Here is a 16,615-nt window from a genome sequence, read left to right as displayed (position 1 = left end):
GAAGTGTTTTTCCTTATTAATTTCCTGTCCAAAAGCCTTCTAGTACACCCCCCCCCCCCCCCCCCCCCTCACCCCACCCCAAAAGATTTGCATGGAATTAACAATTACAAGTACATCAATGAACAAATGATATTACAACACCAATAGCTTCCATCCAAGCATCAATATTGGTATCTTCATCTTCCATTCCAAGCTCATCTGCAGTCTCAACGCCCTTAATCCTCCTTCCATCATCGGCGATCACCTTTCTATAGATCATCTCGCTATTACTAATAAAATATAATATTAAATTCACATCTTAAATTGTGTGTTCAGCCAAACACGTACATTTAAAATTGGATAGAAAAAGTACAATAGATAGAACTCCATTCTTCCTAATTGATTTACATTCTTCCTCACAATCTTACATGCTACATTAACCAAGGTAACATTTTGACAATAAAAGAAACAAAAATGTGTAAACCCACTTCATCCTTCCAAATAAAGTTCAACAGTCGTACACCAAGCCGTACAGTTGTATTGGTAGTTATGTACATAGGGGATGATGCACTAGTAAGCCTCTGATATTGCTCCCCAGCTGTGTTGGTCCTTGGAGCTTCTGATGATGACAGCGGAACAAAAGATGAAAACGCATAATGATAATACTATCCAGGCATAAGCAGCAAGATTGGATACATATATCCAATTCAGGTCAAGGCTCCGCGCTACTTAGTCTTCTCTAGTAAAGATGGCGTTGGTCAACCAATCAATCAAAAGAAGTGAGTAAGCCAGTCTTCTACACAATGAGGGGCTTATGAAAATCAAAGACTAAAAGAAATATCAAGTAGACTCGATTAAAGGTTCTTAACTTTGAGGTGGTTTAATATTTTTGGATACAATGGGTAGCCATAGTACCTTTTTCAGTCAAGATAAACTTTGATGTCGATACCATTATCAATGAGGGACTGAACAACTGCTCTAATTTTACCTTCGAATTTGTCCCTATCTCTAGGAGTATAAGAAGCGGTGTAGACATCAGCCTCTCTTGCCCTGTCGGCCAAAATCTGGCCGACAGATAAGCACGCAGGAATATCACTTCGTGATTTCAGCACTGCCTTGATATCTTTGGAGTTTGTACCAGCTACTGCAACCTGCTTGCATGTAACTCTATGGGTGATTGAGGCTGAAACAAAGCGCTTTGATATGAAAACATCAAGTGTGAACGGTTCCATGTAAGCTACGGTCCGTTGCTTGAAAGAAACATGCTTGTTGGGGTTCTTCGATTTTTTCCCCTTCTGGTAAGTGTATGGCCGGCTATTGTCATCATCAACGAAATCTTCCACCCCGAAAAAGCTTCTAGGTGCTAAGCAAGGCTGCCAAATGAAGAACCAAACTATTCAGGGCACACTGTTTCAAGAATATCTGGATCCATCTCTATAATAAGTCATACATCCCCAGTTTTTTTTTTTTTTTTTTTTTTTTAATATAAGGTAAAGTTTCCCTGTGCAGATTAAGTTTGATTGTTCAATCACGCATATGTCAGGCGCAATATCTAAAAAACATAAATGCAGGTAATTGTGTGTGGAACCACATAATTTCACAGATGAAGTGGAACTTGTATATCTTTTAACACGTGCTAATAAATTAAAATTTTATCAGTACAGCAGTGCTATCACACCGAAGCACCATGCTGTCATACTTGAATGCTGTTTTTTTTTTTTTTTTCCTTTTTCCCATCCTCTTATTCCTAAAGAATGCACTGAACAAAGGGGAACAGTGTTTGGTATTACAACAAGCACGCACATACAAACAAGGGTGGAGGAATGCCACTTTCTAATATAAGCACAACCGCGCAACTGTGGCAAGGAAGTTGTGTGCAACTGTGGCAAGGAAGTCACAAGTATTCAAACCTGTAAGCAGGTCTAATATTAAGTGCTACAAATATGGAGTCGAACACTTTTCACTTCTCTCTCTCTTTCTCAAAAGTCACCCCTTATCATTTTTTCCCGGGGTGAAAGAGTCCTTCCTTATTTTTTAAGTGAAGGACAGGAATCACTTCGAGCTCCATTCCAAGCCAGAAGTGAATGAGGGATTCAACTCGGAACTTTAATCTATTGGTTTGTTTTAGATTTTATGAAAATCCAATCCAAAAGCTTAAAGGAGTTTTACTCCCATTTTTATAAAAAGAAATGTATTTGTACTCCCATTCTACGAATCTCTTTCCTTTACACAACCCAAACTTATCTGTTTCCTGAAGCTGCAGCGCATGTCTGCTTCATTATACACAAAAGCAAAGGTGAAAAGATAACAGCAGCACCCTAAAGAGGCATAATGTCAGCACTTTTTATTAGATAGTTTCTCTGAAGCACAAAATTCATCCATTCAACTTGGCTGTACATTAATTTACTACAACCTTGTATGATATCACATACACTTAGCACTAAAAATGCCCAGTTTCTTCTTTATTGGCTTGTTTTATCAATTAAGCAATCACATATATACATAATACAAGTGCGTGCACGCGCACACACGCACACATATATAAGCATCCTGACCATAGAGGTGAACCAACTGATTCCTCAACTAAGCGAAACCAACAATAAAGAGTTCATTTCAACAAACTGATGGTTGCCTCAAAATGCATTCTCTCCAAGGTATGATTATTCCATTGGATTATGAAATGCATTGCAACTAAGAAAGAACAAAACATTCTTTACAATTTAGAAACAGCCAACATTCTCAAGAACTTACCTTTTGCAGTTTCCCCTTTTCATAGTTACATGATTCTATCTTCCCAGTTACTTGACGCTATATGGAAAAGCTTTTCATTTAAATATTTCTTCATTAAGATCTAAATACTGTTAGGTCATGCCGCTTTTACCTTCACAACAATTACTCCACTTTTAAGTAGTCCAACAATTTCTCAAACACATATGTACATGACTCTATTATTAAAAGTCTAAAACTATTCAAATTTCTTTAATCTCTAATTATATGCAACTGGAAAAACTAGATAATCAAACTTGGGATGGAAGGAGAAATAATGTCAGTGAACGTAAATTTGTTTAGAGTCTAGTCTCTCTAGAGCACAATTAACTCTTGACTCACTCGAGCCTTTATCTCAATATGAAATTGACACTCTGAAACGACAGAGTTCATTCCGACAAGCCTTGTATGGAAACAAGAAGATCATACTGATCCCCATGTAACTTGTGGCATTCCTACCATGATAATCACCTGTTCGTCTTACCCGAGAGACATTTCTATGGAAGTTAATGATGCACTCTTCTGCATTTGTTTTACATAAAGACTGTCTTTGTTTGACCAATAGATAAACACACCACTGGATAAAACAAACAAGAAAACTCAGAAGTAACAAGTGGTTTAGCTTAGATTTAAATAGCCCATACCCTATTGGAAAACCATTCAACTCAACAAGGCAAATACAAAAACATTCTCTCTCTTTCCTGCCAAAGTTATGTATTACGAAAATAGGAAGGATACATGAAGTAGTGGCATCAAGACAAATGATTTTACCTTTGAAGTATGAAAGCCACTAATTTGCGTACACAGAAAAGGCCTCATCTTCTGACCTCCTCGAGCGCACAACATTTCAGAAACTAGTTTCAGCATACTCCCATACAAAAGAGGCCTTTAATTAATAAAACAAGAGTATTAGCTCATTAGTTCTAGTACAGTTCCACAAAATATGTAAGGCATGCACATGATTAAGCAGATGAACATATACAATATGGTTACAGAATGCAACATACCAATAGAGTCCATGCAAATAAGTCACAACAACCAAAAAAAAAAAAAAAAAAAAAGGAAGAAGAAGAAGAAACAAACAAACAAACAAACCGATTAACTATTCAAATTTAAGTTGGGGTGTTAATAAAGAAAAATACATAAAGAGGATTCATACGGCTAACCCCAACTAGTTCTTTTTTTTTTCTTCTGAAACTGGTGAAATTGTATTCCTCAGCATTAAGGATATGCTGGCTACCTCCAAAAAGTTACAAAGCTCCTAAAAATTCTACAATTTGATCTACATCCTCGATACATTGTTTTTACACCAAGAAAATAGAGATACAATACAATTCCATTTAACTTTCTGGATGGAATTGGATCTATCTTCAAAACACCACAATTTCTCTTCCTCCACACAGTCCACCAGATACAAGATTGTATAATCTTCCACCATCTCTTTTGGTTAACCCCAACTAGTTTGAAATTGATACTTAGTTGATTGATTGGTATTTGAAGTTAAAGTTTGATTTCGTATTATTTTATAAAACAAGTTCGGTTTTTTAATCAGTAATTAATGAGAATTTCAATGTTAGTAGGGTCTTTATGGGCAATCCAATACTCATTGGCTGCCCACCTAAAGCCTACCAATTGCTCTCCGTCCATATTTACAGCAGAAACAGATCTTACGTGAGCTGCCAAGAATTAGGACGTATTCTAACAAGCAAACTCAACAACATACGCAGTGTAATCCCACAAGTGCGGTCTGGGGAGGGTGATGTGTACGCAGCCTTACTCCAACCTTGTGAAGGTAGAGAAATTGTTTCCGATAGACCCTCAACTCAAGTAAAGCATATCAAAATTAATAGGAAAGGAAATACAGTAGATACAGTAGTGAAAAATGGATAGAAGAAACAGTAGCAACAACAAATAGTACGATAACCGAAGCAAAAGGAAACAACAGGTAATAATAAAATCAAAGCATGAGATAGTAAGGGGAGTACTAATAATGCTCCTGATAGGCAAAACTAGACAACACTCCACTAGCTACTAACCTTCTATCAACTAAACTCGTTTACAAATATTCTAATCGTTTCTTAATCACATCTAATAAAGAAAAAGAATCTACATGTCAGAATTCCATGCCCAAAATGTTTCTCCCTCCGTCCCAATTTATGTGACACCTTTCGGATTTCGAGATTCAAACAAGTCTTTCTTTGACCGTATTTTTTTCATATATATTTTGAATTCTCAATTTGTAAATTTATTTCAAAAAACATAAGATTCCTTGTTCGAATTAACGGTCAAAATTAAACTGTTTGACTCTCGAAATTTGAATTGTGCCACATAAATTGGGACAGAGGGAGTACATCAAATGGGGCAGCGGAGGTAGAAAGAGAATAAAACTAAAACTTATACGTACTCGTATGAATATACATTACCAGTAAAAAGGTTAGTTTCAGTAAGGCATTTCCTCAAACAACTAGCAGGCATTCACCAATCAAGTCTTTCATCAACTCAAAAACTAGCTTTGAAACATGAAAATGGTAAAGCAATGAAGATAACAGACATATATACTCGTATTCATATGCATTATCAATAAAAAAAAAATTGGTATTCAGTGAGGCATTTCGTCAGACAACTAGCAGCCATTCACCAATCAAGTCATTCAACTAACTCTAAAACCAACTTAGACACATTAAAATGATAACACATTTTTTACAGTGAATTGCAGGCAAAAGAAAAACATATCACCTTTCTCAGCAACGCAACTGGTTTCTCTTACTCCTCTTCCTTTCTCAAAGCATCAAATTGTATGGACTCGCTGTTTTGTATATTTAAGAAAGAAAGAATGGGCTGAAAGGCCCATCTGAATTGGGCCGATTGCCCTGTCACACCTGACGTTATGTCATTTGCACTTTTGACCCTCTTTCTCAAGACAAATACTAGATTTTTTGCCCGACATAATTTTATATTTTCGCATCATAATACCCGCAAGTTATATCCCGCTCCTTTAAAGAATTTATGGCACGCTAGACATAAGTTAGATTTTGAAGGACAAAAATTAAAGACCAGTCCATTTGATGGGAATCGTACAATATCTTCATTATCATCTTCTTAAATTGTAATTTTGTCTTTTGCTGCTGTGGACTAGGGTATTAGCTATTATGTTGACAAAGAAAGAAGAGATAATGGATCAAAACTTCTTAAACTATCACATTTCTATTAGTTTCATACATAAATTGTGCCTACTTTATGTTACCCTCCTCAAGTATAACTATTGTTGGAAAATATAATCCAACACACAGAGATAAAAGCTTGTAAATTACGAACGAAGAATAAATAATTATTATAGCCTGAAACACGTACGAAACGCCTTCCTAAAAGCAATATTTATTCCCTCTTCTATGCGAGATTGCTATGGTATAATGACCCAATCGGTCGTTTTGAGAACCAATGCTCTATTTTGCATGTCGTCTATTCCAAAAGCTCCGTAATAATTATTTTGACATGCTTACAAAATTTGAAGTCAAATGGATATCATTTTGTTCACTTGGGGAGAAGGTTTCATTTTGGAAATCCGGTATTTAATTATTTGGATTAATTGCTCATTTGGGGAAAACACGCTCTGATTTGCGATCTGAAGATTTCGTTGGATTTGTAATATTATTTATGACCTATACAGACAAAGGATGTCTCAAGCCTTCAACAAGCGGGTCAGAACCCGACTCTTCCAGATCGGACAACTCGTACTCAAGCGAGTCTTCCCTCACCAAGAAGAATATAAAAAGAAAATTCGCGTCGAACTGGCAAGGACCGTACATGGTCAGGAAAGTACTCTCAGGAGGAGTCGTAGTCCTAGCCGAGATGGACGGACAAGAGTAGCCTAAAGCCATCAATGCCGATGCACTCAAGACATACTATGTTTTGGATTCCATTTTCTTGTAATCGCATTATTATTTCCTTGTAATCGTACTCTGTAGTAGAATAGAAGAAAACAAGTCATCTATGTAATGAACTACGCAATGACCTGACTTCCCCACAGTGGGATACGTAGGCCGTCCATATCGGACCCGGTAGCTTTATTAGTGAAATCAAAACTCAATTATTTTATTCCGAACTACGTTAGATCTAAATTCCTGCTGCCACAGGATACATAGGCGCTCTCGAGCTCGGTCGTCATAAAATAAAAATCAAGAAACCCTTAGGAAACCATAGAGACAATAAGGCAAGAAAAGTCAACAGGATCAAGCCTATAAGGTTCAACATAAACCCTACCTTTAAAAAATTTGCAAGGTAGAGTTGGTAAATAAAAAAGCTCTCTTCTCTTTCCTCCTATTCCCATGCAAACCCTAAACTAAACCTACTTTCACACTATGGCTACTCCTGCCACTGGTCAACCATCAACGGCGGCTTGCCAGCCTACATCAACGTCCAACCTAGATCACTACCCTCCCCTTACCAACACGAAAATACCCGCTTCTCAGCATATTGTCCCGCTTCTATCAGTTGAAGATACAAACCCTACAACCTACATACAAACTCTAGTGCATGAATGTACCCCTACTACCAACCCCATTGTTGATCCTATACCTATCAAGGAAGTTCAATATGTTGATGGGATCCTAGTGGTGCGTTGGACTACGTCAGAAGTATCTAGAATGGAGCAAATAGAGAATTTAAAGCATGCTATTGTAGGTAAGTTCTCATATGGCTGGCCAGAAATGGATGAGTTAAGAGATATTGTTCAAAGTCAATGTGGTGCTAAGGGAAAGTGTCAAGTTGGATTCCTAAGAGATCGACATATTTTGATTAGATATTCTTTAATGGAAGATTTCATAAACATCTCTTCTAAGAGTGCCTTTTGGTTGAGTTCTAAGGATAGTAAGTCTTATCAGATGAGACCTCTCATTTATGATTCCCATTTTAGGGTTGACGAAGAGACTTCAATTGCAATGGCATGGATATCTTTCCCTTATTTATTGCCTACTTACTTTGTTAAGGAATCTTTGTTTACCTTAGCATCGGCAGTTGGGAAACCATTGTTATTGGATATGGCTACTATTAATAAAACCAGGCCTAATTGTGCTGGGGTAAAGGTGCAACTGGATTTATTATCAGATCTTCCTAAGTTTGTTATGATGGAGATTGAAGATGAACAAACCAGGGAAGTGACTGTTATGAAAGTAAAGATTCAGTATGATCATTTGCCTAAGTATTGTACTGAATGTAAGTTACAAGGCCATTCAAAGGAAGAATGTAGAGTGTTACATCCTGAGTTGAAGGCAGAAAAGAAAGAGGATGTCTATGAAGGAAAGGCAGAAGTGAAGATGAGTGAGGAAGTGACAACTGACAAACAAGCAGTGGCAACAACATCTAAGGGATTTCAATATCCAGGAAGGTATAATAGGTATAATAGATGGAGATATCCTGTGCAGAAATATTTTCCAAAAGTGTTGTCTAGTGGAAAAGTTGTTACTTATCCAAATGCTACTAACATGGGAAAGAAGAGGAAGGAGGATGGTCATGCAGGGAAAGACAGGCAACCAGAAGGAGTTCCACTTCCAAATAATTTTGAAGTATTCAATGACAATGCAGAAGAAGGGGTGGATAATAACAACACAAAGTATTTGGCTCCTACTGATTCAGTAGGGACACCCAAAGAACCAGATGTTTTAATCAAGGAGGCAGAAGATGTTGACAAATCCGATGAAAGTTTAAAAGTAACTAGGGAAGAAGGACATATTGGAATGCAGGCTAAGAATGTGAAGGAAAGTGTGGGTACTGAGATAGTTATTTACAGGGGCCCTAAAGAAAAGATTAATAATGTAGATGATCCCCAAGAGACAGTTACTGATGGTGGAGATAAAGTAACAGATATCCAAGAACAAGTAGAAGATAGTGCAGGTTCTGAGATACTTATTTATAAGGGTCCTGAAGAAAAGACTAACAATTTAGAAGATTCTTAAGCTGATGGAGGAGACAAAGTAGCAGATAGCCAGGAACATGTAGAGGATGGAGAGAAGCAGAAATTAAATAATTGTGTGGACAAGTTAGCTCAGGCTAATGAGCTAAGCAGCATATTCTTTAATCAGGAGCATATTCAGAAGGAATTTCCTATTCCAATTGTGCTCAAATAGGAAGATCTGTTGAATTTTTCTATAAATCATGATGGAGTGGGATCCTACCCACCTGAAAAGGAGGAACCTAATGATTTGCATGTGGATCTGGTGGAAAAAGGTCAAGATCAACAAATTCTACCCTAAAGAAACCTTCTCCTTTGAAGGATCTACATGATGTAGTGTCCCATAATCTAACAGATATGGCATTACCTGAGCAGCTTCATATAAGTAGCAGTGCTAAAGATGGGGTAGATGAGGAAGCCATAGAACAGGTGTTTAATCAGGTCGCTAAGGAAGCTGATATTTCTCCAAAGTCCATGCAGAAAGGGTGTAAGAAGGGCAAACAACAAAGTGTAGTGGATATTCAGCCTATAAGAATATTGCCAAATAGAGCTGTGAAGAATGTCAATAAATCATTATGAAGACTCTATTTTGGAATATCAGGTCTGTGAATTCACAGCAAGCTTTTCATAGAGTGCAAATGTTACATGGGCATCATAAATTCTCCATCATTGCTTTGATGGAACCATTTCAGCATGTTAGAAACATTCAAGGATTTAGAAGGAGATTGGGCATGAGGTATGCACATCATAACTGCAATGGTAAAATTTGATTCTTTATAAATGATAATATAGATGTAGAGGTGATTCAGGATACAGATCAACAGATTACAGTTAAGCTAAATTTTCAGGATGATAATAAGACTCTTATGACTACTATGATTTATGCAAAGTGTGAAGCATTGGAAAGAATTAGTCTTTGGGATAACTTGTATAACCTGGATGATCAAATGGAAGTGCCCTGGCTTGTGGGAGGGGATTTCAATGTCATTATACATGAAGATGAGAAAATAGGGGGTCTGCCAGTTTATCCATATGAGTATGAAGATTTTGCATTCTATGTGAATTCAAGTGAACTATTTGAAGTTTCTTTTAAAGGAAGCTTATTCACATGGTGGAATGGTAGAGCTGGTAGAGATTGTATTTTTAAAAGGTTAGACAGAATGCTCACTAATTCAAAACTACAGGATTGGTTTGGTCACATGGAAGTTGAACATTTATCTAGAACTGGTTCTGATCATGCTCCTCTTCTACTTACTTGTGGAAATTCATCTCAACATGTAAGGAAGCCTTTCAGATTTCTAAAGTTTTTGATAGAAAATGAATCCTTCTTAGAGGTTGTGAACCAAGGGTGGAATACTGATTTTGAAGCAGATGAACTCATTACTTTTAAACTGAAGCTTAAAAAAGTTAAGTTTATTTTATCAGAATAGAGTAAAGCTACCTTTGGGGATATCTTCAAGAAACTGGTAGTAAGGGAAGATATTGTGAGAGTTAAAGAACAGCTGTTTGAAGATGATCCTTCTCCTGCAAACAAGATGGTACTCCAACTAGCACAAGCAGAATTGAAGAAGTATATGCATTATGAGGAGGAGTTCTGGAGATAGAAATCTCATTTTACTTGCTTTTCTGAGGGGGATAGGAATACAAGGTTTTTCCACAATATGGTAAATGGTAGGAGGAAGAGATTGCAGGTCAAAAGGATGAAAAAGCAAGATAGAAGTTGGATTGAGGGGGAACATGATCTAGCTGAGGAAGCAACTCAATTTTATCATCATCAGTTTACACAGGAGGATATCTCCTCAGATTTCTCATTGCTGCAACATGTTCCTAATATGGTTACTCAGGAGAAAAATCAAATACTTACCAGCATGCCAACTCTAGAAGATGTTAAGAATGCAGTTTTTGATCTATCAGGAGATAGCTCAGGTCGTCCAGATGGTATGATAGGAGCATTTTATCAAGTATGCTGGGAAATTGTGGGGGCTGATGTGTATAATGTAGTGAAAGTCTTATTTGAAGGACAGACTTTGCCAAAGTCCATAACTCATACAAATCTGGTTCTGATCCCAAAGAAGAATAATGTTGAGACCTTTGCAGATATGAGGCCAATAAGTCTCAGTAATTTTATAAACAAAGTGATCTCTAGAGTGGTGCAAAATAAACTTGAAAATGTTTTGCCTTTTTGATATCTGCTAATCAGTCTGGTTTTGTAAAGGGAAGATGTATCATTGAGAATATACTGTTAACTCAAGAGGTGGTTTCAGATATAAGACTTAGGGGAAAACCAGCTATTGTGGTGCTTAAACTGGATATGGCTAAGGCCTATGATAGAGTATCATAGGATTTTTTTGGCAAGAGTTCTGAGGAAAATGGGATTTGCAGATGTATTTATAGATATGATATGGAGATTGATAGCAAACAATTGGTACTCAGTTCTATTCAATGGACAGGCTTCTGGATTTTTCCATTCAACAAAAGGTGTTAAGCAAGGAGATCCACTCTCTACTGCTTTGTTTATTTTGTCTGCAGAAGTGCTATCTAGAGTATTGAACTTTTTATTTGAGGACAATAGGTTTAGAAGCTATGGAATGCCTAAATGGAGTGCTAATTTGAATCATCTTGCTTATGCAGATGATACTTCATTGCAGCTGATCATGGGAATATTACAGGAGTATGAGCAGATGTCAGGGCAGCTTATCAACAAAGGAAAAATTTCCTTCCATATGCATAGTAAAGTTGCAAATGTGATAGTGCAGCAGGGGGAGGCTATTACTGGTTTTACTAGGGGATCTTTCCCTTTCACATACTTAGGTTGCCCAATCACACATGCAAGAAAGAGAAAGACTGATTATAGTGACTTGATCAGAAAAGTGAAGGACAAACTGGCAGCTTGGAAAGGAAGACTTTTATCTTTTGGAGGAAATGTTGTTTTGTGTTTTACTGAGTATGCCAATTCACCTACTCTCAGCTATCAGACCTGCAAAAGGTGTTACATATGATCTGCATAGGGTGTTTGCAAGATTTTTCTGGAATAATAGTGAAGAAGGAAGAAGAAGACATTGGTCTTCATAGATGAATCTATGCTTGCCAAAGAAGGAAGGTGGAGTTGGCTTCAGATCCTTATTTGATGTCTCTAAAGCATTATGTGCTAAACTCTGGTGGAAATTTAGAACTACAAATACTCTATGGTCAAATTATATATGGAACAAGTATTGTAAAAGGCACTACCCTCAGTATGTGCCTTGGAAAGGAGGCTCTCAGGTCTGGAAAATGATGTTAGAAGCTAGAGACAACATGGAGCATGAAATGTGGTGGGAGACAAGAAGTAGAACTGCTAATATCTGGTTTGATAAATGGACAAAACTTGGAGCTTTATACTACTTAGTTCCTGATGATTTTGTTGTGGATGAAACAGTATAAGATGTGAAGGAATTGAGAAATCAGGATGGGTGGAACATGAGTAAACTACAACAGCTTTTTCCTACTGAGATTGTTGATCATATACTGGAAGATTTAGACTTTCATGAATCTACAAAAGAATGGGATAAACCAAGGTGGATGATGACAACATCTGGTAAATTTACAGTTGGAAGTGTATGGGAGCTCTTAAGAAGGAAAGCTGGGAAGTCTGATATATAAAAAAACATGTGGATACCAGGTTTGCCTTTCAAAATCTCATTTTTTTTCTGGAGATTGTGGAAATGCAAACTACTAGGAGGGGATATAGTGAGAAGGATTGGGATTGATACAGAAGGAAAATGCTATTGTTGTGATCCTAAACAATGTGAAACTGTAGATCATCTATTTGTCACAGGGAAAATTGCTTCACAGGTCTGGAGATATGTTAAAGCTGCTGTAGGAATCACAACAACTTTGCTTCAGGTGAAACAAGTGATACAGGTTTGGTGGAATGCTGATTTTTCATCTAAGTTCAAATCTATTATTAGAGCCATTCCAGTGATCACAATATGGCAAATATGGAAGTGGAGAAACACTGTGGTGCATGGAGGGAAGATGACAATCAATAAGATGATATATGAAATAAATTTGACCATACATCAGATGTGCAGAGTTAGACATCCAAGAATGCAAGTACCAAAGTCTCTTCCACAGATTATGCAGATGTTTGAAACAAACAGACCACATATAGTGAGCAAGATAGTGAGATGGAATTTTCCTATGCTAGGGTGGTTTAAGTGTAACTCAGATGGTGCTTCTAGAGGCAATCCAGAGCCACGTTCAGTGGCATTTTGTACTAGGAACTCTGAGGGAGACCTAGTGCATGCTGCAGCTAGAAGAATATCAGATGGATCAAATTTAGTTGCTGAAGCAATGGCATTACAAGAGGGGTTTAAATACTGTGTAACAAATGATCTAATGCCTATAATCTTGGAGACTGATTCAATGACTCTTAAAATGATCTTGACAGGACAATGGGAAGTACCATGGAGTATCTCTTTGATCATAAAGGATATTACAAGGTTGAGGAGGGATAAGGAAGTGAGAGTGGAGCATGTACTGAGGGAAGGAAATGGATTGGCAAATTTTTTGACTAACTTTGTTTTTGATTTTGCAGGTGAACATCAGTTCAATAGCTACCAATCACTTCCAAGGAAAGCAAAACAGATTTAGAATACTGAAAAAGCACAGATGCCATACATCAGAATTAGGCAAGCCAAAGATCATCAGATTCCAGGAGATTAACATATGCAATGAGGATTATGCAGTATGTCAAAACTGCAGTACTCAGGCCTAGAACAGATTTAGCAGATTGAATATAAGGACTTTTGGACAGGTTACAACAGTGATATTAGTGTGATTACATGCTCATTCTGTTGTCACTTCTCCAAAGGATCCTTTTATACAATCATTCTTGAAGGAAAAGGTCAACACTACATAGGCCTGGATCAAACACAGAAACAGCTGAACATGAGAAACTTTCTGAAAGAATTCGATTCCATCCTTGAAGCATGAATTTTAATTCAATGGACTGTGGATCCATAGCACCTGGTGAGAGCTTGAGGTGTCAACATGGTATCAAGTCAAGGCCAAAGGATTTGCAGTAGACAAGCTTTTAGAATTCCTTTAGTTTGGATTCATGTATTATATTCCTTTATCTTCTGTATTTTAGCTTTTGTACAGAATTTGATTTTTTAATAAAGCACTATCAGGCAATCTGCTTGGTAGTTTTAATAATAAAAAAAAAAGGTAAGGTTCAGCACAAGAATCAGACAGCATCAACCCTACACTGGGGCAGAATTTTTAAGGTTATCAAAAACAGTCAACGAGGAAAGAGACAGAGTAAAGCAATACACTGGGGCAGAACTTTTGAGGGGACCTTAAAAATTCCGGCATAGCAAAACAAAGCAAGGGTCGCTTAGAGAAAATCTTGAAACCGGGGCAGAATTTTGAGAAAGATCTCAAAATTCTATCAGTGTGAAAGTCAACAATCATACCTCCGGGAAGGATCAGAAGACCTCGTTCGGAGAAAACACACGTCATGACACATAAAAAACGAAACAAACATTTCTTTTAAGGAAAAAGAAACATACATTTTGTAAAGTTTTTACTGTGAATTTAAAAAAAAATATAGCGTAATTACATCCTAGAAACATGTCTCGAAATACCGACCGGACGAAACGACAACGACGCTAATCGGCTTCTTAGGGAACTCACGATTTTTCTATGGATGCAGGTTTTTCTTTTTACAAGACAGCAGGTATGCCGCCAACCGGTTTATTCACAAGAAAGACGAAAGGCAAAACTCATCCCAGCAGAGAAAGAACCAAAACGGTCACGAAAAAAATAGGTAATAAAGACACATCTGGCCGCAAGGGCCGGAGAGCGAATGAGCGTAAAGACAAATCCAACCAAAAGAGTCACACCAAGAGTGAACAACAAATATATATCAGACCAAGAGGGTCACAATTGATGAGCATAAAGATATATACGACCAAAAGGGTCATAACAAGTATAAAAGGGTACATCCGACCACAAGGGTCAACCACCAATACAACGGACGAAAGAAAGATTATCCAGCCACAAGGGCCATATTTGTAGTCTGCATGCCAAGAGGGCCATTCATTTATTTTTTCCAAAAGGGCCACCATTCATACAAACTGCCGAGAGGGTCATTCATATAAACTGCCGAGAGAGCCATTCATATCAAATTGCAGAGAGGGCCATTCATTCAAACAAGCGCAAAGGGCCATTCATACAAACTACCGAGAGGTCCATTCTTACAAATTGCTGAGAGGGCCATTCATATCAAATTGCTGAGAGGGCCATTCATACAAATTGTCGAAAGGGTCATTCATGCAAACTGTCGAAAGGGCCATTCATGCAAACTGCCGAGAGGGCCAGTCATACAAACTGTCGAGAGGGGCATTCATTCAAACTACTGAGGACCATTCATATCGAATTGCCGAGAGGGCCATCCATTCAAACTACTGAGGACCATTCATATCGAATTGCCGAGAGGGCCATCCATTCAAACAAGCCAAAAGGGTCATTCATATCAAACTGCCAAGAGGGTCATTCATTTAAATTGTCGAGAGGGCCATTTATACAAACTGCCAAGACGGCCATTCATCTAAGATTCCGCAAAGAAAATTTGCATATTGTCAAATCAGGGAAAAGACACATAGCCGCCAGAAAGAAGTCGGCTTGCTGAACTAGATCCAGAAAAATTGCGGTGCAAACATGAAACTTTTTCTCATGCAGCCGGTCAAAATAGGGTGCCCGTGAGAGTCAAGCTCTATGGCCAAGATTGGAAAGCCATCCGATCTCAGATTCAGCTACAATTTGTCTTGTTTTTATATTCTTTTCTAAAGTATTCCTGCATAAGGTACATACTCTTCTCCAACGAGTCGAACTACATGTGACCTGATTCCCAGAGACCAGGGATATGTAGGCGAACTCAAGACCAGATATTCAGTCACATTCTAACAATCGTCCGGAAGAACCCTAGCCACATCACTGAAGATCTCAGGACTATCCTTCCAAATCACTTGAAGGTATTTAGTTGAGTCGAACAACAAGTGGCCTGAATTATCATATAACCTGAGCTATGTAGGAAACCCAGGGACCAGGGTCCGTCCACATATGTGAAAATTGCATAAAGATAAAAGGTGAAATAAGCCGGGCCAGTCAAAAATTAGGGTTAGTCAAATTTTGTTGCTCAGGGATGGTCCTACTATCCCCGAACACTGAAGGAGAAGTTGTTGACACCTAATTTTTGACCTCTTATAATTTACTTTTAATTATTCAGAGTCCTTGGAAAGTAAATAAAATGAGCTATGCACCTTAAAGGTTTTAAATATTTTTTATAGGTTGTTCAGATCAATATTTTACTCCTTTAAATTGGTGAAAGGGTTTTCATGAAATCATAAATTTATTTAGAAATTAATGGGTACTTTTATGACATTTTATGAGATGCTTGTTAGATTTAATCAAAAGAAAGAGGGTATTTTGTTTTTAAAATAATAATCACTTATTTAATTGTCAAATTGACAAAAAATTAAACTTAGCAAATACTTTATTCCCTTTAATCCATGAAGTTTGAGTAATTCAAATAATTAACCATTTCACCGTTTAATCTTTAATTTTGCATAATTGTGTAATTTGTCAACATTATGTTTTAATTAGTCAACTATGTGGTCCTTGTTGCAAATTGATGTTTAAATTATTTAATTATTTTTGTTATGACCATAATTAATTTAGCCAATTCATGGTTTAAGAAAATTAGGGTCATTTTTGTAAAATTAGCCTCTTAATGGCCTTAATTGAAATAACCAAATTCATTGTCTTAAATTAATTAAGGTCATTAATGCAATTTAATTTTTAAATATGCTAATTAAAGCTAAATGTGGCCATAATTGAAATAACCAATTGGATTAAAATCAATTTCGCAATTTTAAGCCC

The 16,615-nt window shown here is 37.2% G+C and overlaps 3 protein-coding genes and 1 non-coding gene across 8 annotated transcripts; 2 read left to right on the top strand and 2 right to left on the bottom strand.

Moving 5' to 3' along the window:
* Positions 1-264: 264 nt before the first annotated feature.
* LOC132615302 (uncharacterized) lies at positions 265-5,635 on the bottom strand. 5 transcript variants are annotated; one of them, XM_060329865.1, is made up of 4 exons: positions 5,482-5,635; positions 3,517-3,631; positions 895-1,352; positions 265-718 (listed from the first exon to the last, which is right to left on the bottom strand). In XM_060329865.1, the coding sequence occupies exons 2-3, from the start codon at positions 3,610-3,612 to the stop codon at positions 900-902; spliced, it is 549 nt and encodes a 182-aa protein (XP_060185848.1). In that variant the 5' UTR covers positions 3,613-3,631; positions 5,482-5,635; the 3' UTR covers positions 265-718; positions 895-899. The 5 variants fall into 5 exon arrangements, with proteins under 5 accessions (XP_060185848.1, XP_060185849.1, XP_060185850.1 ...); XM_060329866.1 differs by having other exon boundaries at positions 265-598; XM_060329867.1 differs by having other exon boundaries at positions 968-1,352.
* LOC132616401 (small nucleolar RNA snoR103) lies at positions 4,314-4,418 on the bottom strand. The gene has a single exon (XR_009573182.1). It is a non-coding gene; the product is annotated as a small nucleolar RNA snoR103 (small nucleolar RNA).
* A 3,414-nt stretch (positions 5,636-9,049) lies between the features above and the next one.
* LOC132612916 (uncharacterized) lies at positions 9,050-10,296 on the top strand. The gene is made up of 3 exons (XM_060326988.1): positions 9,050-9,179; positions 9,485-9,969; positions 10,123-10,296. Exons 1-3 carry the CDS (start codon positions 9,050-9,052, stop codon positions 10,294-10,296), a joined length of 789 nt encoding a protein of 262 aa, XP_060182971.1.
* Positions 10,297-10,353: 57 nt separating this feature from the next.
* LOC132612915 (uncharacterized) lies at positions 10,354-11,691 on the top strand. Its single transcript, XM_060326987.1, has 3 exons — positions 10,354-10,653; positions 10,893-11,024; positions 11,143-11,691. The coding sequence occupies exons 1-3, from the start codon at positions 10,354-10,356 to the stop codon at positions 11,689-11,691; spliced, it is 981 nt and encodes a 326-aa protein (XP_060182970.1).
* The last annotated feature ends 4,924 nt before the right edge of the window (positions 11,692-16,615 follow it).

Source organism: Lycium barbarum, chromosome 10 (assembly GCF_019175385.1).
Source record: "Lycium barbarum isolate Lr01 chromosome 10, ASM1917538v2, whole genome shotgun sequence".
Lineage (NCBI taxonomy): Eukaryota > Viridiplantae > Streptophyta > Magnoliopsida > Solanales > Solanaceae > Lycium > Lycium barbarum.
This window is presented reverse-complemented; position numbering and strand designations above follow the sequence as displayed.